The sequence below is a fragment of the Falco naumanni genome, chromosome Z (assembly GCF_017639655.2).
Source record: "Falco naumanni isolate bFalNau1 chromosome Z, bFalNau1.pat, whole genome shotgun sequence".
NCBI classification, from domain to species: Eukaryota; Metazoa; Chordata; class Aves; order Falconiformes; family Falconidae; genus Falco; species Falco naumanni.
In genome coordinates this window covers 65,380,500-65,404,685 of record NC_054080.1, presented here as the reverse complement: position 1 = coordinate 65,404,685, position 24,186 = coordinate 65,380,500, and the positions used below count along the sequence as shown (strand labels likewise).

The window sequence follows — 24,186 nt, the reverse complement described above, 5'->3', positions numbered from 1 at the left end:
GGAAGTTCATTTGGTTGGGACATCCCTCCATGAAATAGCACAGCGCCCTGAGCTGTCTCCAAGAGCTGGAGGAAGCCAGCTTGCACCATGGTGCCCTTCTCTCTCTTCCACTTCTCCAGTGCCTTGTAACGCCTCTCCCCTTCCAATGCAGAGACCCCTGTCCAAGCCCACTGCCCTGTTTCTAGGCCACCCTGGTTCTGCGGCCTCTGTTTTCTACTTGAAATGCTCCTGTGCAGTGATCTCTGCCCTTATTCAGTTGGCCTCATCTACATTTTATCTCAGGGCCCACAAAAAATTACTTGCTCAGACTCAGTCCACTGACCATTTTGCCAGGCTGGAGGGTGTACAGTTCTGACTGTAGATGCCACCTTGCCCCACAGCTCTTCTAGGAAGACCAAGTGACCTGCCTTAGTGATCACATTCCTGGTGCCACTGGGGCCAGGAACCACGCTCCCACCCAGACAGTCCATACTGAGGCATCGTGCCAGCATGAACACCTCTTCTTTTCCCAAAATATGCCATTCAAACTCTTTCTGGTTGTGGCTATCTCTCCAAATACGGTGTGAGGAGACACAGGATCAAGCAGGGATTTGAAGCATGTCATGTAACCTTAGATTTAACAACTACCTTTGCAGTTAGTGGTAAACCTCTGCCTGGCCCAAGCACGCTCTGCCCTATTCCTCTTCCAGGCACACACAAATAGCTTTAAAGCAGGCAGAAGATGCTCTTGCCCCCATCAAACAAATACAGCTGAGAATATAGGCTTGAGCCCAGGTTTCATCCCTTTCCAAGTGGGCCAACAGCTTTTTCTGCACTGAGAACCAGCCTTGACTAGTTTTGACACTTCTGGGCCTCCTTGAGCCATCTCACAGTTATTCCTGGGCACTTGGGCTGTATTTTCTTTTTTTTTTTCTTTCTGTTTTTTGTTTTGTTTTGTTTTTACCTTTCTCCTACACTGATGTTGGCCTATATATACATACAAAAAATCTATATACATGTATAGAGAGATCTGTATAAAAATTTAAATTATAAATTCATATATATATAAATTATATGTATCATTATAATTTTTATATATATATATAAGCTCAACTTTTTACTTCCATACTTTTTTTCTCTGGTTGCAGTTCTCCAGGCAGCAGAGAAGACTGTTGGGTGCTTCAGTGCAAGGTGGTGTCCTCGTACTGATGGACTGCAGCCCCAAGCTCAATGAACAGCAGAGAGCCTCTGTGCACCCACAGTGAACTGTCCCACTCCGTCCAGTACAGAGCTGTGGATAGTGTCAACGTGAATGCAGCTACACGCACCTGGGTGGGCGGGAGTGTGTGATGACAGCATGCCATTGATGCTGGGCTGGCTTCTATATTCTCTGATAAGCGTCACTGCTGTTTGAAGCTACCTGCCCCTTTCCTCTGCAGAAATAGGGGAAGGGAATTAGGCATCCAAACATTAATCATTTCAGAGCACATTTCCATGTCTTTGCACAAATCCATTTTTGGTGGCAGTGTCATCGATGATGGTAGGATTTGCGTTGCAATGGTTGAGTCATGGGCAATGTTCCCTGCGGGTGACTATGCTGTGGGAGAGGTAATTCTCCCAGGGGCACAGAAGGCAGGTCAGGGATCCCACAGGCTCAGTATCTACTTATCCAGAGTCACCAGAGGGAACCTTGCACCTCCTGGTACCTGGAGTGAGCCAGCTTATGCTTTGATGGACAAAATCCTCCCATATAAATACTGCAAGTGTTTATTTCTAATGCAGCGTCAAAGATACACTTTATGGTTGAAAATACTTGCTGTTGAATAATGTTTTCCAGGAAGGAATATCTGGGGAGGATGTTTCTGGGAGACTTAGGGCCACAAGAATAGGTTTGTCTGTTATGTTTCTATTTACGTTTATCACTCGTTATAGGTATCCATTCCAAGCAACATAGTAAGACAGAGATGAGTTGCCCCATCCTAGCAACAGTAAAAAGAGTACGATGAGGCAGCCCTTACAGTGCCTGACCAAGGAAGTGGAAGGTGTGAGAGTGCTGAGGTGATGACATACAAAGTAGAAAGAAAGAAACCACATGGGACCAGGGAAAACAACAGTGGTTGAATGTTCCAGCCTAAAAGGAAAGGACCCATGTGTGCAGCAGAATTGTGAGTGTGGGGAGTTACTCAGAGGAAAGGTGTGATAAGTGATAAACATGATGGACATGATGAACTGCAGTTAAAATACAGTTGAGAAGTGGGTTAGGAAGAGCTGTGAGAGAAGTGGGTTTGAAGTGGGGGGCAGGCTGAGTCTGCAGCCCTTTCCAGCCCCTTCCCTCCTCCCAGAGAATGAGCACTTCTCTGGGGAAGGGATTTTGTTATAGCCTAGCTGCTGGAAGAGGAGGTGATATTTAATCCCTTTCTCAGTGCCTGACGGGAAAAGGAGTGAAGGTTGGAGGTACTGTGTTTGGGGGTGAAGGTGTGGACCCTAGGAAAACGAACATGCTGCTAACACAGCCACAACGACAGCCCTTTGCCCTCTGCCCGTAGGAAAGGCTTGACGGTACAGAAAAAGCACTCTGCTATTAAAAGTGCTCCAGCTAACATGCATTATTTGAGCCAAAGAGGGTTGAAGTAAACCATGGTTTGAGCAGCAGTGCTGGCAGTGAGTCCCAAGAGAGGGGTGGTAGAGGGATGTCAGTCCCTTTACCACAGATGCTGCAGCAAGCACCAGGCTTGCATGGGGTCCTGACTGACATCCAAGAAACATATTGGCCATTGCAGATGAGCAAAGGATGAGCCAAATTCTATTTTTTTAGTAATTTGGTAGTTTTAAAGATGACCCTGGCAATATGGTGATGACACAGTCATATTGCCAGTGACTTTGTCATTAATAAAACCCAGACATAAACAATGACAGAGTTCTGCAGTTCTGTCTGGTTTTATCAGAGAACCTGCTCCGGTCTCTCTCTTAATTTAAATTGGGGGGAGGGAAAGTGGGAAGAAAAAGATGAGGCAGTATTTTACCAGTCACTCCAGTCTGCACAACCAGCTCTGTGACTGCTTGGCCAGCTCACTTCTCCTGCAGCTAGGGTAAACGCAGGCAACAGGGCTGTGAGCTTGCTCTGTTCATCTCAACCGAGTTTTAAATAAAGTCTATTTTAATCATTAAAATTCCATTACCTGTTTGATCCTTGAAACTTTCCTGACCACCACAATATATTTATGGAGTGTATGAAAATACTTTTAAAGTCCAGGCAGAGTTAGTTCTGCTGCGTTATTTCCCCATGGTTCTGTCATTATGAGCCATTTTAAGGAATGTCTGAGCTACGTTCCTCACGTATGACACAGGAACATCCTAGCCTGTCTGCTCATGTATGCATATGTGTTTATAATTACTTGCGTTTAGCTACATAAGTGTCTTAAATTTTGCTTCTAAGCGGTGTGCATTTTGCTGGTTGTGTCCTGAGCAAGGGGGATGGTGGCTCAGGTCTGTGCTCACCCCCCAGCTCCCTGCCCCTTTGCAGCAGAGCTGCTGGAGTGAGACCAGCCATAGCAGTGCACAGTGCCCTACCGTCGCTTGCATGGCTGGTAGAGGTGAGTTTAGCCAAAGCCTGCAGGCCTTGCATTGAAGCTGTAAATAAACATGCATACTTTCCTTCTTGTTGACACTTTTGCAAGGAAGGTCCTTTCTTAGAGACAGCCCAGCCAGATGTTCACTCCTGATAACTGCTTTAATTGCTCTGGGTAGACTCATTAACCCAGGCACTAATGAGCTGTGCTGAGCAGCTCTTTTCTGCAACTAATTCCAGAAGAGAAACATGTTCACCCACACACCTACACAGAACTTCCGCTTCTCAACCAGTAAAAAAGGGATGTATGTATGTGTATATATATATATATATATATATATATATATGCTTTTTACAGCAAGTATACATTATTTCATACGTCTTTCACTGAAAATAAGCTTTCCTAAGGTAGTAGTTGTGAAAATAGTGATCTATGTACTGTAAAAGCTTTTTGGAAAGCCTTAACTCACAGACATGTACAACAAACTCCACGCTGAACTAAAGATTATTAGCTGATGTCAAAATCCAACCCACCACCCTGACATTCAAAGTAAATAAACATTAACATTCTTTTGTATCAAAGAAAATTGCTAGTTTACTCTTGGTGAGGAGAGATGATGAAATAAGATACAAATGGACTAAAATAGGATCCCAATCTGCCATGCCCACTGTTAATCTGTTCACCAAGGCTGTTCACCAGGACCTGCCTTATTCTACACAGCTGTCCTGTATACATTCCTCCAAGGACTTTTTCCCTGCATGTCCCAGGAGCATGGCAACAGGAGGTCCTTCCCTTGCTTTGTGAGCAACCTGTGGTCCTGCTCTCCCAACACTTGCTGGACTTGGAGTTTACCCCTACCCTTAATGTGCTCCCAGTATTCCTCCGTCCACCATCGCCTTCTGTGCTCAGATGCTCACCGGGAAATAATTTCTTAGCCAGGATTATTCCCTGCTGCACCACTCTGCCCCATCCATCAGGCCTTCCCAAGAGATGCCCAAGTGGAAGATGGGGGGCCAGGCAAGCAGTGGAGCCAGGGAATGGGCAGTCCTTCATCTTGCTGTAACCTGCCTCATTAACAGGCTTTTTTACCTGCTAATTAGGGGATCCTCAGAGGCCCTGTGCCTTCCTCTCCTCGAACAAGCGTGATTGTGTTGCTGGGTGAGCCCTGCGGCAGATGTCATGGTTGTGTTTTCTGTTGTGCACTTGTTTCCCCCTCCTTAGGAACCTTCACTGCACCTTGGATGGGTGCACTTACCTTTTCTCATCTACTACTGTTAGCTACAGCAAATGGCACACATTTTGTTTGCTTCTCTTACACACTGCTGTGTGGATCTGCAGGTGTGCTCTCCTCTTTGGCTGTGACAGAAGACAATGCAGCCAAGCCCTGCCTCTCCACTGTATTAATTATTAACGAAGCTGAACACTGGAGCAGTTCAGCTGAAGCGGCACAAAGGAGCAAGGAGTGATTTCATACCCACGCTCACTAATGCTCTCAGAATAATTTGCTGGGTTTCTAGGGACTCCCATTAAATCCCCCTTTGTTTAAATCAGGCACAAAACTCTACCCTGTTAGAGGAAACTTCAGTTTATCAGAAGCAGAATGGTTTGTGCATGACTCCATCAGGCCATGTAGAAACCAGCCCCACAGCAATACCTGAAATGAAATATGAGGTTTGGGATATGAAGCCTGTTTCAAAGGGGTTTGTTCTACCTATTGACTTATTTTTCACAATAAGATACTGCTGTATGCTGAAATGTATGCATAGAGGTTAGCATGTGCCCAAAGCAGCATTTCTATCTGCCATGAACACATGAAATACCATTGTGGCATCTGGTGGCTGGCCCAGCCACCCCTCTGCAGCACCCTGTGGGCAGCACAGCAGCCAGCTGTGCAGCTCGGGGTCACAGGGTAGCCAGCAGTGCCCCTGCAGTGAGGGTCCCCATGAGTGCAAGACCTGTCCCCAGAAAGCAGAGGGAACTCGCTGTGTGCTGCTGGGTAGCTGCTTGGAGGGGAAGGGAAGGCAGTGGGATTTCATCTCTCTTCTCCCTGAGTCCCAGAGAGCAGAGGAAAGCTTGGGTACCACTATGAGGATACCTTTTGCTAAAAGCAGCCAAATTCTAACATCTGTTCCCCAGGAAAAAAGCTGTCATTAGTGCTGCTAGCGAGGGCTGTGGCTACAAGGACTGCAGAACACTCAGAAAGGTGGCAGAAAATTGTCTGAACATACCTGAAAATAAACCTCCAGGTTTTTAAGATTGGCTGGGGGCTAGCAAGAGTAGCCCAAAACCTCACCCTGTTCACCATGCCACCCCCCTACCCCCTCTCCCCTTATCCCCACGCAACATCGTCATTGCACTCAGTTGTGGTTTTTGCCACTTACCGAGTGCAGAGCCTTGTGCCAGCCCATCATCCTGCCAGGGAAGCATCCCGCATCACCCCCCATGCTTCCTCCCGCCTAGCAGCTTGTGCAAACAGCCTGCCTGGAGCAGGCGAGCTCCAGCGCTGTCACCGCAGCCGTCCTACGGGGCGACAGTGCTGGGGCCCTGTCACCGTCCACAGATGGTGGAGCACTGGGACCGGCAAACCCAGCAGAGCAGGCAGCCTGAGGATTGAAGCCACCTGAATCAGATATAAGGGTTGAATGGATCTGCAACATATTTTAAAAGGGCATCCCTACTAGTGTTTCTGGACAGCTGCAGGCCAGTGAGAAGCACTGGCAGGTATTAATATTTATGAAGGTGGGGGTTGCACAGGGAACTTTGGTGGGGAAAAAGTGGAAAATGCCATCAAATACTTCTGATAAAGGATGAGTTTGAGAGTTGCTTTGCCTGCCTGCAAGGGAAAAAAACCCACAGACCATGACTGGTTACAAGTCATGGTGCTGAAGGCTTTTCCAGCTTAGACAGTGTAATGGATGAATTGTCTGAATACTAATGGTGTTCATCAATACTAATCACTGACTGTGGAGGAGGTCATTAGGAGACAGCCTTGGTCTTACAGCTCCCACAGGATGGCTCCTGTGGCCCTGCCCTGCTGGGGACACTGCTTAGCACATCTGTCCTGGCCTTGCAGTGCTGTTGTGCATTGCAAACCTGAGGCTGCAGTCTGCAGCGGACAGCATAGCACACCACTCCCATTTGGGGAAGTAGGATACCCTTTAAATTTACAGACTGCTCCATGAGGTGCTGGCTGGCTCCAAGCAAGGGAGCAGTAAGGGCAGCAATGCTTCATGGCAGCCCACAGGAGCACAGCAGGTTTCCCTCCCACCGTGGCTGCTGCTGACACCACCTGGGAGACTTTTGGGGGTCTATTTCAGCCTCGGGGAACTGGTGGTTTTCCAGAGTACCCGTCCCTCCAATGACTTCAGAGCAGCTGGCACCCTAACCTACAGGTTGCATTTAGCAATGAGCAGCTATTCTGGCTGGGCCCAGGCAAGTCTGCTGCAGCTCTGTGCAAGCAAGAGAACAACTATGCAGCCTGGTACACTGGTAGGTAACAGCCTTAGATCACAGTGGGGTTTTTTGGTTGAGATTTGTAGCTCTTTAATCCTTTCTAGAGCAGCAGACTGTCTGTGGTTGAGATGTTCCTTGGTGTGAAGCTTTGTTCTTCGGTTTCTTCCCATTTCTCCCTCTCTGTCCTCAGTCCCCCCAGCCCCTCTGCTACTTTTCAGCTCGATGGCCCAGGTGCCCACAGCACTGCAGGACTTCAGAGGTCAGACGACACAGCAGGAAGCTGTATCTCTGCTAAGAATTGTCAAAACCCTCAGCCAGATTATAACAATCTCCTTTTCAAACTTTTTTCCTGTTTTTCTCTAAATTTCCTTGAAAGAGTTCCCCCTTCTCCTTCCTCACTTGTGTTTCCCTGAAGGTTTCATACTCGACTTAAGGACAATCCCAGACAGAACATTTTTGATAGGCTTCAGTGAGATCTCATTAGCTAATTGCACCTGAGGGTGGCTTACATGAGTAACCTTCAGCAAAATTGGAGGTGTTACAGAGATACTCTTCTGAAAAAATATGCTAGCAAAAAAAAAAAAATAAAGTCAGGTGACACCTACTATATTCTAAGTATGGTCCTTCTACATACAGACATTAACTTCTTTAATTAAATGGAAGTGTATTGGAGGGCGGCACTCACTGCCCTGCGACTCTCCCCTCTCCACATGGCACCTTGCCCCTTCCTGCCACTGCCTGGGGCTGGGGGGTGGTGAGGCAGAGCCCCCCAGGAGGGCATCTGCCACTCATTTTGTGTTTGGGATGCACCAGAAACCATCATGTCTCTTTGACGAACAGTCCTTGTCAGGGAAATGATACCTCTGGCAAAGCAGCTTTTTCCTCTGGGGTTCAGGGGATGGCTTCTAATTGTAAGCAATGGAGTCCCCATGCTCGCCACCACCACAAAACACAGCCCATGCACCAACACCAGCTGCCTACACAGCTGTCCTCTAACTTCTGAACCCATGAGCCAAATTTTCCCACATTAAAGGACCACATTTATAATAGTTTCATGAAAATAAACAGCCAGCTGGAGGAGAACAACCCCACATGTTTATCTACCTGTGCAGGGGCAGGGTCTGCTGGGAGCTTAGGACTTCAGAAAATAAACAACTCACAAAATGTGTGGCTGTATTATGGCAAGCGTTCTTCTCCCACTGAGAAGGAGTCCCTGGGAGTGTGTGAGGTGGGATGCCATCACGCCACACATTGCCATGTAGCCCAACAGAGTGCTCTGGCACATCTCTGGACAAACTGACAAACTGTGCTCTCCTGCTAGCCAGGCAGAGTTTCCTCCCGTGCAAGTGGTACAGTGCTCCCTCCTGCAGGGACTTTGGCACGGTGTCATTCAGAGAGCGAGTAACCAGGGAAGGGGCTAGGCTACCCTCCAGCTGGTGTTGATGGGAGCATCTAAGCACTAAGCGCAGGAGGGAGGCTTTGCAGCCTTTGTATAAGAGATGTAACTGCCCACCTTAGGGATAAGGGAAGAGTGGCGTGTGAAGCATAAGCTCCAGAAGCTGGTGAGGCCATCAAGTGCAAAGTGATTTCATGTATGTGGAAGTGAAAGACACATATGAAAACACACACACATCTGTGTACACAGCTTACTCATACTGCGAGAGCAGAGAGCAGCAGCCTGGCTCCATGAACTGCACCCAATCCCATCCTGTGGCAGAGATGTCTTCTCCCCTGGCAGTATGCAGCCATAGACCAACAGTGGACCAGCCCTGTCAAACTCAGTTACCTGGAGGCGAAGGCAACCCAAACCAAACATAATTTTGGGTAAGAGGAAGAGGCAGACTAGCCCATTCCTTTTGGATGCCCTCACCCCACTGGCGGCCTGGCTGTGCAGCTTAGAAAAATGAGGGGAGGCACACGTGCCAGTGTCTCAGTTCAGCTGAGGAAAACAGGGCCAAGCTGTGCTGCTAACACAGGGTGATTCACAACCCTTGCTGTGAACAGCACAATGCAATGGTCGGAGTGCTGCAGCCCATCTCCCCTCCCTACATGCTCATAAGACCAGGACCCCACACTGGCATTAGGAGGGACATGATTGCCATCACCCCTAAATCCAGTGGTGTCATTTCCCTCCTACAAGCATGTGGGGAAGGAGCTGAACAACACAGAAGGTTAAATGAGGATATCAGCTGACTGGAGTCAGTTGTTACAAGCAGAGACAGAAAGCTTTTTGCATGCAAAAAAAGTACTTTGCTATTCTGCAATAAATAGCTCTACTGCTTTATGGTTTGAAAAGCACCGTAACAGAAAAAGCCCTTCCAAACAGAACTTCCCTCTCCTTCATCCCATGCCCTCGTCCCTTCATTGCCACAAAAGACCAGCACATTCTTAGGCAAAGCTACACCAAAGTGAATTGCACATATTAAATACTCCTAAGGGTAGGACCTGTGGCACTAAGCAGTGTGTGTGGCTCCCAGCACTCACAGCAGCACATCGCTCAGTTCTAACAGTCACAGTTCCCCAGGTCCCGGTCCCCAGTGAGGTACCCACAAACACGAACAGTGAATTAAAACAGCTGATGCAGCTGCTCCATCCAGGAGCCTGAATTTGTCACATCAGCTTAAAATGATTTGGCTCCTTTGCCAACAGATGGTTTTGCCTGCTACACGACACAACGGACTGAGGGACTATCATGTTTCTGTCCCCACATGACCAAATCATATCTTAACCTTCTCTTGAGTAAGATAAATAGGTCATACTTCTACTAGACAGCAAGATTCCAGGTTGGTAACTTATTTTTCCATTGCATTTTTTGCTCCCGCACAAACCGCTTCTGCAAGTACCACTACCAAACCCGAACACCGTGATTCCAGTAACACCCTTACCAATACTGAAGGTTGTTTAAATAGTCTCCCATTTACTGCTTCTCAAGATTATTTTTTTTTGTTTTTAGTGCCTTACAGGCACAGCTTTGTAAGGGACATTTATCTGCAGCTGCCATCAACACAGGATCATCTCACACACACTATCACTGATTCCTTGATACATACGTCTCTCACCTGGTAAAAGTGTTTAACTGACGCTGTCTAGCCCCATGTAATGACGGCTCATACGCATTTGCTGTAACATGTGCCAACTGTACTTTGATTACTATGTGTGGCATAACTTGCATTTTCTTTTCCAGCCTTCTTCAGACAAACAATGGGCTCCACTGCATAACAGAGATGCTGATGTTGTAGGTCTCTGAACTCCATGGGTGCTGGAGGAGGACAGTAAGGGCAGGCAGGAGCGAGAAGTTCAGCATTTGGAGGTAGCCATGCGATGTGACCGCTGAGTTTCTGTTCTGCAATTGCTGCCTGCACAGGTCATCAGCACTAGACAGTTAATGCTACCTGGGGCCACATGTCCTGTGCCTTCCCCCTCTCGCTCTCACTAAGGGCTGTTTACCCCGATGAGATGTTGTCATTCTCCTCCTCCCATGCTAAGGACTTGTTTGGCGGAAATAGTCATCCCACATTTTTAGTCTTTAAAACTGTGCTAAACTCTGCATTGTATCAAACAATTTTTTACTTTCTCAATGTCCATCTTGAATACATAGCTACTTCTTACCACCAGAGTAACAAGGACCTCAAAATATGTTTTGTAAGAAGGAAAAAAAAACCCCACAGCTTTGTAGCTGGGGAACTGAGACAGAGTCAGACTCAAACTGTGTTCTTCCAATGTCTATATCCAAGCCACAGGACTGCCTTTGATGAGATCAGATTATTTTAGCTGGAGGGTATTTCTCCCTGCCCAGGTTTTGCTCCCAGTAAGATGCTCTGATTGTGGTTTGGACTTCCTATCCTGCTTTGAGTTGCAGATCCCTCAACCAGCTTGACAGGAGGAAGCTGGAGATTTTCTTTACGCTGCAGGCTAAATTAAACTGAATTAAGTAAAGGCTTTTATAACATCTTTGAACTTCTGTGTTTTGGTTTTTTTTGGTCCGTGTCCCCATCGTCCCCCTGTTGCTGCTCTCCCCCCCGCCCATCCCCTTCTCAAGTTAAGAAAATTATTCACAGCTGGTGGAGAAACTGGGCTGGTCATTCCAGTAAACACTGTGTGCTAGCAGGTGTGACTTTTGTTCTTAATACAGCAGCGCTATCAAGGAAATGAAGCTGCAGCTATTCAGACTGTTTGTCTCATTAGGAAAGAGAGGACCCATTTGTTCAAAAATACATTCAACTCCTATAGCAGCAGCTGGCTGCAGTGAAAGAGGGGATCCATTTTGGTTTTGCTCTGAAACTTGCCTATTCTGACACATTATTGCCATGCACAGGGACTGACAAAGCACTGCCAGAGGACGTAGGCAGCAGTGGGATAATCCTGCCAGCTTCAGGCTCACCAGGTCCACATCTGCAGTACCTGAGCTACTTACTCAAAAAGTTTTAGTAGTGTCAACAAGAATTTGGGACTACAGCTTCCCTTCATAATAGCCATGATGTATGCAAACTTTTTCCCATTAGGGCCGCTTGGAACTTGCGAGGATCAGCCTGCCAGGAGCAACAGGCACTAACTGGTTTAGCTGCCCTGCCTGTGCTCAGTGCAGCATCCTTCATCTCCCCAGCACAGCACTTGGTGGCCTCTTCTGCCACCAAGGTATGGTTAAAAAGGAGTCCTAAGGATTCTTCTCCTTGCAAACTAACCTCAAACCCAAAGAAGGATCCAAGAGACTTAAAGAAAAAAATGACAGAATTTCTTTGTATTCGATTAGAAACTATTTTCAGTTAAGCAAACCCACCCAGACAACAAAATCCTCATGCTGATCAAGGAGGTGTGCGTGAAAGCCACTTCAACAGCTGGTCCTGCATTAAGATCACATTTTCTCTTCAAGACAACAGCTGGTGTTTGTGAATTCTGTTTAAAAAACCAACTTCATCGCCCATTTAGAGCTGAGATTGTCTGGTCAATATTTACCTATGGTATTCTTTTCCTTTTTTCTTTGTAGTACCCTAGCATATTGCTCTTCTAAGCAATGTTGGCTCTGGTTTCCTTAAAGCTGAAGTTTCATTTTCTCAGGACAGGCTGCTTTTGCCACTGAAACCAATGGTAAAATTTCCCAGAAACTGAGACTGAACGCCTTTCTGTGTAACTGTATAACACCTTTGTGGACTGGACTTCTTTATGAAATACCACATTTCAATGACTTTTCTGATTTGCCTCCACATTTATTTTCTATTATCTATGCAAAACAGTACGATGACAGAAATACAGGAATCAAATTATTCTGGAAATATGCTTTCTCTTAAGATGTCACAACTATGGGATGTATGTAAAAAAAAAAAAAAAAAACTTGCAAAAGAAAATCAAATACAGTAACTAGGCAGAACCAACCCATGCTTTTATTTCCATTGCATATAAAATTTCATATGAAGGTATTGATGTACAGTACTATCCCATAGGCTGTAAGAGAGGCTAAGAAACAAGTGAAAGATAGTCATGTGCAATGTTCACACAAGTTGCCACTCTCAAGACACACCCAAAGGAAAAATCAAATTAGAACAGTAACAAAAAAAAATGTTCAGGATTTCTGTTGTTATAGTGTCCCTTTTATACCGTTTTAAACAAAAGCAATCAATTTCCTTTGGGCCAGGGCTGCTAAAATCTACAGTTTGTGTCAAAAAGGAGGCTCTGTTTTTCCTTGAAAATGAATCTCTCCTTTCACCAAGTCGTCGCGTTGCTACAAGGGCTGGGCATCACCGGAATGGAGGAGAGGTATTTACCTTGCTCTGGCAAGTACACTGATATTAGCTCTTAAGTGCTCTTGAGCATTGTGACAAGTCAAACAGCAAGGGATGCTCAGTCCAACCTGCAAACCTAGTACTAGTGTTTTTGAAAGATCTAAAGGTAGGTTTACCGCTCTCCTGTAGATCTAGTGCATTATGCTATACACAGCTGTACAACCTCTTAGATACATCTATATAAAATAAAACTTTGGCTGCTTACAACACTAATAATGGTGTTGGAAAGCATTTCCAAGATTGAAGTTGTCTTTTATCCTCTTCCATGGATTTTGCTTATATAGTGATAATCTGTACCACTAAATAAAGAATGGATATTGCAGATGATTGTAAAAGTGTATGAGTTATACCTTTTTAATTCTAATGGTTCCATTTCCCAATACGCATTAAAATCAAATGCTTGTTACAGATGCTTTCCAAAGCTGTTTCAGTGCAATTCAGTACTGGAATACAGCTCGCTGCTTTTTTTTTTTTTTTTTTTTTTTTTTTAAATGAGCAAAAAATGGCTGCAATAATCCCTGATGAAAGCCTGCAAGAAGATAATCAGAGACACAATACTGTTATACTGCCAGAAGTCTGGAAAAGCTTGAACTTCCACTAGAATCATGAATGAAAGCTCATTGAAGTATCATGCATATTAGCTCATATGAGTAACCCCATCAGTTAGTAACTAAAAATATGGTAGAAATGCCCAGCCCTATCCCCACAGCCACCTTACTTTCAAATGCAGCAAAACAGAAGAAAATATTGTTTAAAGTTAAGGCACAGCCCTGGGACCAAAGACCTGCAGCTTTTTTATTGATATATCTTTATGTATTTTATACTTTTCTTGAATCTTTCATAAACAAGCTCTAAGGTGACATTGAATATATTACAGGAGAAAAAAATGTACAAGGAATATGTATACACAATAATCATTCTCTCACCAAGAGTTTCCAAATATAGCAACACCACCCTGACAAGGATGATGTTATAAGAACTGATAATTTACAATTAACATTACAGTATGTACATTACAATAAATACATGGTTGTAAACAGAGACAAACAAGACTGTATTACAGGTAAGGTCATTTGGTGAGAAAAATGCATGGCACAAATAAATAATGCGTTTGAAAAGAATTGTCAAAGCTTTCTGTAAAATCAATTTCATTCAAGTTTTTTAAACTTCTGAATGCTATTCGCTCTACCTATATTCTTTCATTATCATTTTTTAATGACACAAAACAATTTAAGAATTCAAATACAGCATTATTGAGTACAGTAACTTGCAAGCTAAAGTGTACTGTTACAAGCAAGGTGAATTTTCTTCCCCCCCGCCCGCTCAATCCCCATTCACTGCATTTTTTTATGGCAAAAATACTCAGAACACATAAAGCCACTTGTAAATTGTATTGTTTTACAGCAGTGTACAATGCTAAAAACACACTTTGGCAAAAGAGGAAAAAAAGATTGTACAGTGCATTATATCCCCAGCTCTAAGAAATGATAAAGTTTTCTATTATTTGATTGTCCACATGTATGGGTGTGTATTTCACACTACGGTGTTATTCTCTTCATTTACTTTCCATTAGTGCAGATACAAAACCTCTTCAGGTCCCCATTGGTTCTTTTGGAATTTATATTGCTTGTCCATTATTAAGGTTCCAGGCACTCTTGGGGATTGAAAGGATTTTTAGATGGATCAGGTTCAGGAAGAAATTAAGAACAAAACCAAACAACAAATAAACAAACAAACAAAAAGTCAAAACCTGAAAAAAAAAAAACCAAAACCCCATGAGTTCTCTTCATTCTCGTTCCTCCTCCAGCACCTTCTGTGCTAAGGCGCTGTGAGGGCTAAAGGTAGAGAAAACTATGACCTGGATATAGAAGAATGCAAAATGCATTTAAACACTGAATTCTTATCCAAACTTTTTAGAACATGTTTTTATTCTAGATCTCAGATGCTTAAATACACCCCTGTATTCATACCTGCAAATTTACTAAAAAATTAATCCAAAGCAGAAATAATGGCTGCTGCTATCTTCCTTTGTTAAGAAATCATCTTGATTCTGTCATTTTACCAGAATTTTACAGAGTGGGAGTCTGCTAGCTTCCCTAGACAACTATCCCCCATCTTCCACACTCAAACCTACAATTTTAAAGAATGAAGTGGAGGAAATAAGGTTCCTTCTTCTTTCATGTGACCAATCTTAGGACCGGAAAATGACAAATACCTACTCCTACCTCCCTTTAACTTTCCAAGTTAAGTTTCCAAAAGCTTTCAGAACCAAATTTCCTCAGCACAAGCTGGATAAAGGATGAAAACATCTGAGATTGAAATAATGTGGAATAAACTACAACTCTCATGATGCATTGCTCATTTACTTAAAAACACAAGAAGACAAGACTGACCTAGCTCTTCTTGCAACAAAGACATGAACAAATAATGATAATAATTATTTTTATGTTGTATACATCTATTAGCAAATGGCTTAACTAGATAGCTTACAGATAAAAAGTTAAGAAAGCCAAAATTGGAAATATTATGCTAATGCTTCTGTTGCCAGAACAAATATTCCATATTAGCCTGTTCTGATTTAGGAGTCCACAGCACCCAGCCAAAAATGGTCTGGAAACCATGTTTCAGAGGGACAAATTTTTAGTATAGCAGAAAAGCTGCTTTTCTATTAAGATGACAATTCACCACCTTCCTTATAGGCTCTAGTCCTGCAAATCCCAGTTTGCTTCACTGAGACCACTTCTTGTAGTAAGACAGAATGAGCAGGATCAGGCCACTACAGGGCCAAAAGCACAACACAAGTTCCTCTGATACGTTTAGGAAAACTGTAAAAAAAAAAAAAGAAACAAAAAAGCTATCATACTGAAAAAGTTTTATGTAACATAAAAAGATATTCATGGAACTCGCTAATATATAAAATAGACGTTTGCAGTTTGATACTACCATGAGATTCTAAGGAGCAAAAAACAGAATGAAAGGAAAAAACCCTAGAAGTTTTATCCAGTGTAGCACAGATTTGTACTGAAATCTTGCAAGTTATTCTTTGGGAGAGAAAAAAAAAAAAAAAAAAAAAAAGAGTAGCAGATGAAGTCTAAAAGCGTTTTTCTTCAAATATTATAGCTCAGTACATTTAATATTCAAAGTAAGCTCTACAAAAGATCTCTCTTTTACATACTATACAAAATGCAGAGGTTACTGCAACCCACTGGGTTACACTTTTTTCAATCACGTATCAGGAAGACTTGAAATTAGAAAATTATGCTATTTCTACCGCTCATCTTCCTATTGGTAACAGAATCATATTGTGTCCCACCATTTACATGCATTTGATTTCCAGTAGGAACCTGTTTATTTTCTATCTGTTTCCTCTCAAGATGAACATTATCCAATGCTTAGTGAAAATACAATGCTTGTGAAATACAATGAATTCAAAAACTATCAAAGCATACCAGCATTTCGTTGGCAGGTGGTACTCCTCTGAAAACATATGCTTTATTTAATCAAATCTGCCAAATGGAAAGCTTATTGAAATGTAGTTTATGGGTGTTCTTCCCCCTGCTTTCTGATGCCATGGAGGTGAAAATTCTGGCTACAATATTCCTGAGTGCCAAACTGAGTCATCAACGACAGTTTTGATCAACAAACGGCCTGGCAGATGACAATGAGTTGCGACCACGGTTGAAGCATATGACACATCCTTTGGCAACCATTACTTAACTACAAAAAATGAAAACCAAAAGCAAACAAAAACCCCCAAAACAAAAGAAAACCAACAAAAAACCAAAACAAAAACCAACAAAAAAAACCCCAAACCAACATTAAAAAACAAACAAACAAAAAAACAAAACCCAAAACCAAACAAACAGAGAGAAAGAGGAAAGGAAAGGGAGAGGGCAAGAGAGCAAAAGACTGCGTCTTGGTTGTTACGTGTGAGGAGAATGGTCTTCTACCACACAAGGTTCTGTCTGGTTCTCCTCCTCTTCTACTTCTTCCCCTACTTGCTCATCAAGAGGAATTTCAGTGGATTCTGAATCCTGGGTGCAAAGTGTCTTTGAGTCACTGCAGCTGGTGTCTTCTTCTACTTGACTTCCACTGTCCTTTTCAGTGTCTGACTCACCATCTTCCTCCAGTGTTAGTTCAAACTGGAATTTTTCAGTTTGGCCCTGCCTACCCTCTTCCTGGCCATCAGGTGCAGGAGAGGGACTTTGAGGGATTGTGCTCTGGTACCATTCTCTATTGTCCTCCAGTGTATCCAAGATGTCCTGGGCATCTGGGTGAACAAGATCTGCCCACGTCTCCCACAAAGGATGAACAATGTAGTCTATAAAACCCACCTGTTTCAAATAAAAAATTAGGACGACCTCTTATTCACACAGAAATAAACAACTATGCCTGTAAGTCATGCAAAGTACGAGAAATATAACACTAGTATGAGATACTAGATGTATTACCCTTAAACGTGGCTGAAAGGAAATGATGCTGTTTTATGTAGTAAATAGGGTCTTTTACATTTCAAAAGTCTGATTCAGGATATTGGGTAAGGAGTTGGAAAGGATTTGTTTTCAAATGAACTGTTCAAATCAGCATTACAAACAACTCTACTGCACCCAGTGAGCCAATCAGCTGCTTTATATCTAATTCTGCTTTTGAAAGAAACCCTAATGGGCAGCTGTACCATACTCTCTTTTGACACGTATGCTACATTGCAGGTCACAACAGCAATGGAATCTCTTCAGCAAACACTGCCACGCACCATGTTTTCACAGTAAAAATCTCAGCTCCCCTCACTTGCTACTCAGGAGCTGAATTAATTAATGGTGCATTCAGAAATGAATCTAAACAGGGTTATGGACCATCCTTTTCTGTTAATGTGCGATACCGTGTTATTTAACTATCGACTAAAATTAATTACCTGTGATTTTTCTACAGATGCATTGTGCTTGTCACACATGGGACTTATCTCCATTCCCCTTTCTCTTTCCCGATCTCCCTGACGGAAAAATTCCTCCATTATTCTGTCTGTCCACTGACGGTAGAGATGAAGTGGCTTGGTTGGATTGCTTAGATCTGCACAGTGCACCATATTCTGAAGAACCTAAAATAAATTGAACAGCTGCTGTGTTATTGCACTGCAGAAAACCAGCTCATTTCCATTCACACTTTTGGTCACTGTGAAACAGAATCTTGAAAATACATGTAGTGCAAGATTTATTCTAAACAGCAAAAAAACTTTATGTGCTTGGGTGTTTTTCACACTTCCAGTAATAGCCATGAATTACCTTGCTTCTGCTGCTTCTGCCCGCATAAGGGACAGAAAATCCTTGAGAGGAAGACCAATTAAGTGCTGATACTGTGAAGGGAAGGCCAAAGCCTCATTTAGTGCCAAAGTACTCTAGCACCTCGTCACTCTCTGAAAGACACTCAGTACCTAACAGAGTACATGGTGTAAGGATGGACAGTCAATTAACCCAAGCTGGAGAATGGGTAGGCCAACGTTATTAAGGATGCAAGTGACCATTCGCAGATGAATTTTCTTACCTGAATCCGGTCTGAATAGTTATCAAGAAGTAGGACACCAGAACTGGTCACTTTTTTGGTTTCTACCATGGTTTTTAAATCAGCCAATAGATTCATATGCTTAGACATGTCTGTTGCAAGTACCTTGAAACAAACAAACAAACAGAAAGTATTATGTAAATTATTCTACTGGTTTTATAAAAAACCCTCTGAATACATCAAAAGTTCTGGGGGGAACCCATAACTCCTGTGTCTGAATACACTATAAAAGTCTGAGTCCTGTATATCATTAGTGTCCAAAATAGTAAGTTTTCATTTCAGTTATTTTAAGAATATAACTGATTGTTCAGAATTATCTGATCAGCTTGAATTCATCATCAATTTGATAGCACATTTCTAACTGTGATGGTGAAATGGCATATGTGTCAGTAAGAAAACAGCTTGAAGCAGGATTGTATACCTTCTAAAAAAAGTATAGATGGTTACTGAAACTGATTCATGTTTGGATATGACACAATAGAACTTCATTGGTTATGGGTCTAGAGACAAGTAATTTACCACAAAATGCTTTGTGCTTTATTATTCAATTTGCTAGTGCTATGGAAGAGGGATTCTCAAGCATAACTCACAATGTCAATGACCATTTTCCTCAATGACTGCCTCTGTTTTTTGGTCAGATTCTGGAAAATGTCACAATTTTCTTCCTGCAGCAGCTTGAAGCCCACAGCTAAGTGATGATTCTCCAGTACTGATGAGTCATTGTACATCAAGGCAAGTTCAGAATCTGCAATTACAATTGCAGGGCAGAACGTTAAAGGCGGTGCTTCTACCAAATCCTTTGAGATTTTTCAAATTTATTACATCTATAACAAGATTTACAGAAGAACTTTTAGAAAGTTCATGTAGTTCACACAGTATCAAAAGTTACAGAATTAATGACCGAACATTTTAACAAATCAAGGCAAGGTATGTTGAGGAAAATAAAGAAAACAGTTTGCAGTGAAGCATGTACACATGCCTGAAGTGGCGAGTTAGAAAAAATACAAGGAAGGTATTTTTCAGAATACATTTTCATATCTGCATGAGGTCACATGGGAAATTTTATCTGCATAAACACACCTAAACAAAAACAACTCTGATGTTTTCTCTTCTCATGTCTCTCTCCTCCAGAACTACTAAAATTCCATTGTTTAAATCGAGTTGCAGCTGTCCAGCACTCAGACCTGGGCGATGTGTTCACGGCTGAGGCTCTGCTGCAGGTCAGGCAGAGAGCACTGCTTTCACACCGTGCCCTTCGGCAGCTAGCTAAGGCACTCGGGTGCCTTGCCAGTTAGGGCCACGGGTCATTAGTCCGTGACAATTGGATATTTTGAGAGAAGGCTGGTAGGATGGGAACAGTTACACTTCTGGTCTTTTTCTTGGAAGGTCATCATGTGGCTTGAAAATACAAGCAGTGGCCTTGCCTGCTGCCTCGCGCTGGAGCGTGGTCAGTGCCCGACGCTGTAGTGCTGCCTCTCCGGCAGAAGCATTCTGAACTCTCACTGCAGATGGCTGTGAGAACAACACGCACCTTCCCAGCAATGCCTGTGCTAAGGCACACAGGCAAGGCCTGCATCTCTCTGCTCAGACCTACTGAACAGCCAGCTCCGACAAATAAAGCAGTTATGACAACTTTCTGCACAGCTTTAGCTTTTATGGGGGATATGGCACAGTCAGTTTGTGTGTGTTTTAAGGCACAGCTTGCAAATGAGTCTGTCATAAAAAACCAAATACTTTTTATGCAACCGCACTTGTCATGTGTGATATTAACTTCTATTTATTACAGCTGTTCTATCCTAAATCTAACAGTACGTCAGTCTATTATATTCTTTGTCTACTCTTCTTTTATAGCTGCTTTGTTTTAAAATTCCACTGACTCAATGGGGTGCCTATAAAACCTCTGCTTTTCAGACTTCGTTAGTCTCATTATTCATTCTCCTGCTGTCTTCCTCTCCTGTTTTGAATGCATCAATCTTTTGAATCGGAAAACCCTTCCTCTACCTCTCTGTATCCTGATTGCAGCAAAATTGTAACAGCAAAAAGGAAAAAGAAAGCAAGTTCGTCAACTGATCTCTCTTTCATCTTTCACTGACCATTTACAAAACTTGCCTAACTGTTATTTTTCTTACAAAGACAGGCACTAGTTTATTTCCCTCTCAAACAGCCTTCTGGTGAGCCTCAACTGCAAAACACTCAACATTGCCAAAATACTTTGGAAGGGCCGGAGCTACAGACAGAGCTAGAATGTGCTCAACTTTGTAATGGAGGTGGAATGGAATTAAGTTCCCACTTAGTAATCTCTGTAACACATTACAAGCTTCAAGAGTATTTGTCTGTAAGGACAGAGTTACACTGATCAAATAAGCATCTCCTCTGATGCTAACACAATCCATATTCATTTGTTCTTTAATAGCATTAAAAAGGGATCAGATTTTTAGACCACTGTGTAATAGACTTTAAATCCTTAAATAGGGAAATAATATTCAGAAATATCCCATGCAAATAGTTATAAAGAATAAGCTGGAATACGTCAAATAACTACATACTTACAGTAACTGTAAGTCTATTATGCTGGTTTAAAATGTATTGTTCTACTTTTTAGTGAAATGCTAATACATTGTAAGGTTCACCAGAAAACCAGACAAGGTGGAAACAAAAGATCTTCTAGAGGTTACGAAAATGTAGCAGCCCTAAATTACATGGTCTTTGTCTCTTGTCTCTGTCCCTATAGTTTCTTCCTTGTACACAGAGTAACTCAAAAGAGATAAAATCACTTTGCCTCTTTCAGCTTGCCAACAGCAGTTCCAGCTAGTGATATTACTTGATTAAGACAGAAGCCTTCTCTATCAAAAGCTGAACTGAGAAAAACAAGATGTTTCTTCCAAACCACTCAACAAACAGCATCAGAATCACTCCTAACTGAGCTGAATTTCAACTGTCTGCCTAAGAGTGAAAGCTTTATGCATCGCTACTGATCCCTTCAACTAGTCAGCCATCCTGCTTAAATCTCAACAACTTGATGGTTTCCCCATAGCACCTCAGAGACATCTGTGTATTCTGGTACTCAGTTCTGACTAAACAAACAAATAAAAGCTTTACTTACATATGCCCACTCTACGAGTTTAGGTATTATCCACTGCTTGTGCACAAAGCTTGATTCACTCTCTTCCTACACCATGCTGCTGAATTGTGTAGTTTACCGATAATACACCAGAAATCTGGAGTCAATCCTAATCCTCCTCCATGGAGATGAGTCATCAAATTTAGTTTCACTATAGGGTGGCCTTCAGGCCATTAAGACAAATAAAATTAGATGCAGGCTAAACTGGAGTGGAGGTCTTATTCGAACATACAGCACCAATGACTCAGAAGAGCTCCCTTCTTCAAACTGTATCACTGATTTGGGGTCATGTTATTTTAGCACCCGTGCAATAGATTCACCCCAGTACAGGAATGACAGTATCTGTAAGTATGCAACCAGATCGCTCAAATGCAAAAATACACAAATGTTTCCGTTTCTGTAGCTTTTTCTTCTGAAGTGTTTGGATTATTAGAAGTACTTCAACTTTTGTACTTCTGGGTCAGTTTATCGTAAAAGGAGAAGTTGTCATACAGCAACAGAAGTAACACTGCATGATGGAACTTGCACTGACCTACAATGTGCTCCTCGTAAGAGTAGCATACACCACTGAAATCAACAGGTCACACTGAGGCAACAAATCATTCAGCAAATGTGTCATGATCAGGTTCAAAGAAGCTAACACTATTTTTCTTCTTGTAGAAGAGGTTCATGAAACGCTGTAGAAAACAGCCTTGAGGAACACAGAACAAGTACAGTGGGTTTCAAATTGGGAGACAACATTAGGGTCACATTTCATTACGACTTTTTTCCTCCACACGTGGAGTGCCAGCAAGAGACTCAACAACAACAACAATAAATTGCCATATGCTGCAGGGACAGGCTGAGAAACTTAGTCTGCGTAGCATGAGTATGCAGAGATCAGAAACCAAGAACAGCAGCTAGGGAGAGACAGAGACGGGGGCCTGCCAGTTTGTTCGCCAGAAAGAAACTTGTTTCCTGAATTTCTTAAAAATGTATGGCTATTCTTGGTCGTATCATATGCTTCCAATATAAACCCATCACCTGTTGTCTTCCTTTTCTTGATTTTTATTTAATCTTCCTTTATTTCTCTCCTACAATGTTATTTATTTAATGTGTACCCACTCATTTCCAGGAGAGACAACATCCTATTGGATGAAAGTGTTGAAACAGTGCCAGGTTTACAGTTAATGTCTTAGTACTTCTTGCTAGACAGTACTACATAAATTACTTCTAAAGTTACAAGAAATGCAAAATAATATCCAGTTTAAAATACAAACACCTCTCTATTTACTACGAAAAATCACAGAGAGAAGAGAACAAGGAATGAACTATGTATTCTTCAGGTGCTATGAGCAGATCTTGCAGCAAATTTTTGAGAAAACCACTGAATAAACTTACTTGTGTTGATAAGAAACTGGTTTGAAACCCCAGGATGATCTACATCATGTATTGCACTGGCAAAAATTGCTGCAAGAATCTCCAAATCTGTGAACACTGCCTAGAAAATCATGAAACAGAAATGACAATCACTAATCAATGAAAAAGTGCTTTCAATAAAAAGGACTCTACTTGAATCTAGGTCTGAACAAGCAAAATACATTTGAAATGTATCACGGATCTCAAGAAATTTTACACATAGGCTACCACAACCTTCTGTAAAATTGTCAATTATGTAAAATTTCACAAATATTTCAAGTTTGGCCAAAGTCAAAGATCCATACTTCATACCAACAACATCACTAAATTCCATAACTGAAGTTTTTTCAGCTTCTCTGTAAATAAATCCACATTTATTACATCACTAAGTACAGATTAGACCATTAAGTACAGGTTTCTAATTTATAGTACAAATTGAAATTAAAAATTTCAGCCTGACTCCTACATATTGTCTTATACTTGAAAGACAAACATCTCCTGTAATTATGTTAAAGTCAATGGTGAAAGATCACAAGGCATCTTACTTAACATTTACTGATTTTTCTCTGTATGGCATTATTAGGAAGATAGGAAGAGAGGACTGCAACGGAGCTGGCATGTCACTGAACCCAGTCACCTGCTGTCACAAGCACCCAGTAATTGTTTTCGTAATGATCAGTCAGCAGTGGCACTGGGCAGACATCACTGTTTTATTGGCTAAAGCTCTGCCAAGAACAAGGCCATGAAAAACAGCTGATCTGGAAAAAAAAAACCACCCAAATGCTACTGACGACCAGTTCAGCTGTTTGGTGAAGCCAGTGGTGATTTAATAACATAATCTGATCTTTCTTCTTGAGATAGAAAAAAGCTTTCCCAAGATAATTCCTGAGTCTTTGGGGATGGAGACCTGTGAACAGTCTTAAGGTCCACTTATAACCCTCTCTTTAAGAGGAAGGTAAAGCAGAAGCATTCAGTAACATGAAAGATTGGTCATTATAAGAGTCAAAATGCAGCCCTTCTTGAAAGTTAGGGCAAATCCTTTTGAACTACTAAGATTGAACTGCTTGCTTTATCTGCCTTTTTCTGGCAGATAATTTACTGGGATAGGTCAATGTTTGCTATACTAAGACCTGAATTGTGCTTAAGAAAGGGAAAGTAAACTACGTCTTTCTTCAGCTGCCTTCTACTTCAGAGATTTAAACACTTTTGAGACAATAATTCCTCAGAAAAGAATATATGAAATGGGTTTTTTTCCAGTTTTTAAGTATTTATAATTTTTTTTAAAAAAATAGAAAAAAGAGATACAGTCCAGTGAAAATTTGGTACACGTTTC

The 24,186-nt window shown here is 42.2% G+C and overlaps 1 protein-coding gene across 3 annotated transcripts in view; it reads right to left on the bottom strand.

Moving 5' to 3' along the window:
* Positions 1-16,589: 16,589 nt before the first annotated feature.
* PDE4D (phosphodiesterase 4D) overlaps positions 16,590-24,186 on the bottom strand; it is a 355,973-nt gene continuing 348,376 nt past the window's right edge. For all 3 annotated transcript variants that reach the window (XM_040579497.1, XM_040579498.1, XM_040579499.1), the window contains 5 exons: positions 22,836-22,935; positions 18,925-19,079; positions 18,317-18,439; positions 17,691-17,873; positions 16,590-17,112 (listed from right to left, as the gene is read on the bottom strand). In XM_040579497.1, the coding sequence (XP_040435431.1) occupies positions 16,702-17,112; positions 17,691-17,873; positions 18,317-18,439; positions 18,925-19,079; positions 22,836-22,935 (972 nt within the window). In that variant the 3' untranslated portion in view covers positions 16,590-16,701. The remainder of the gene's footprint in view (positions 17,113-17,690; positions 17,874-18,316; positions 18,440-18,924; positions 19,080-22,835; positions 22,936-24,186) is intronic.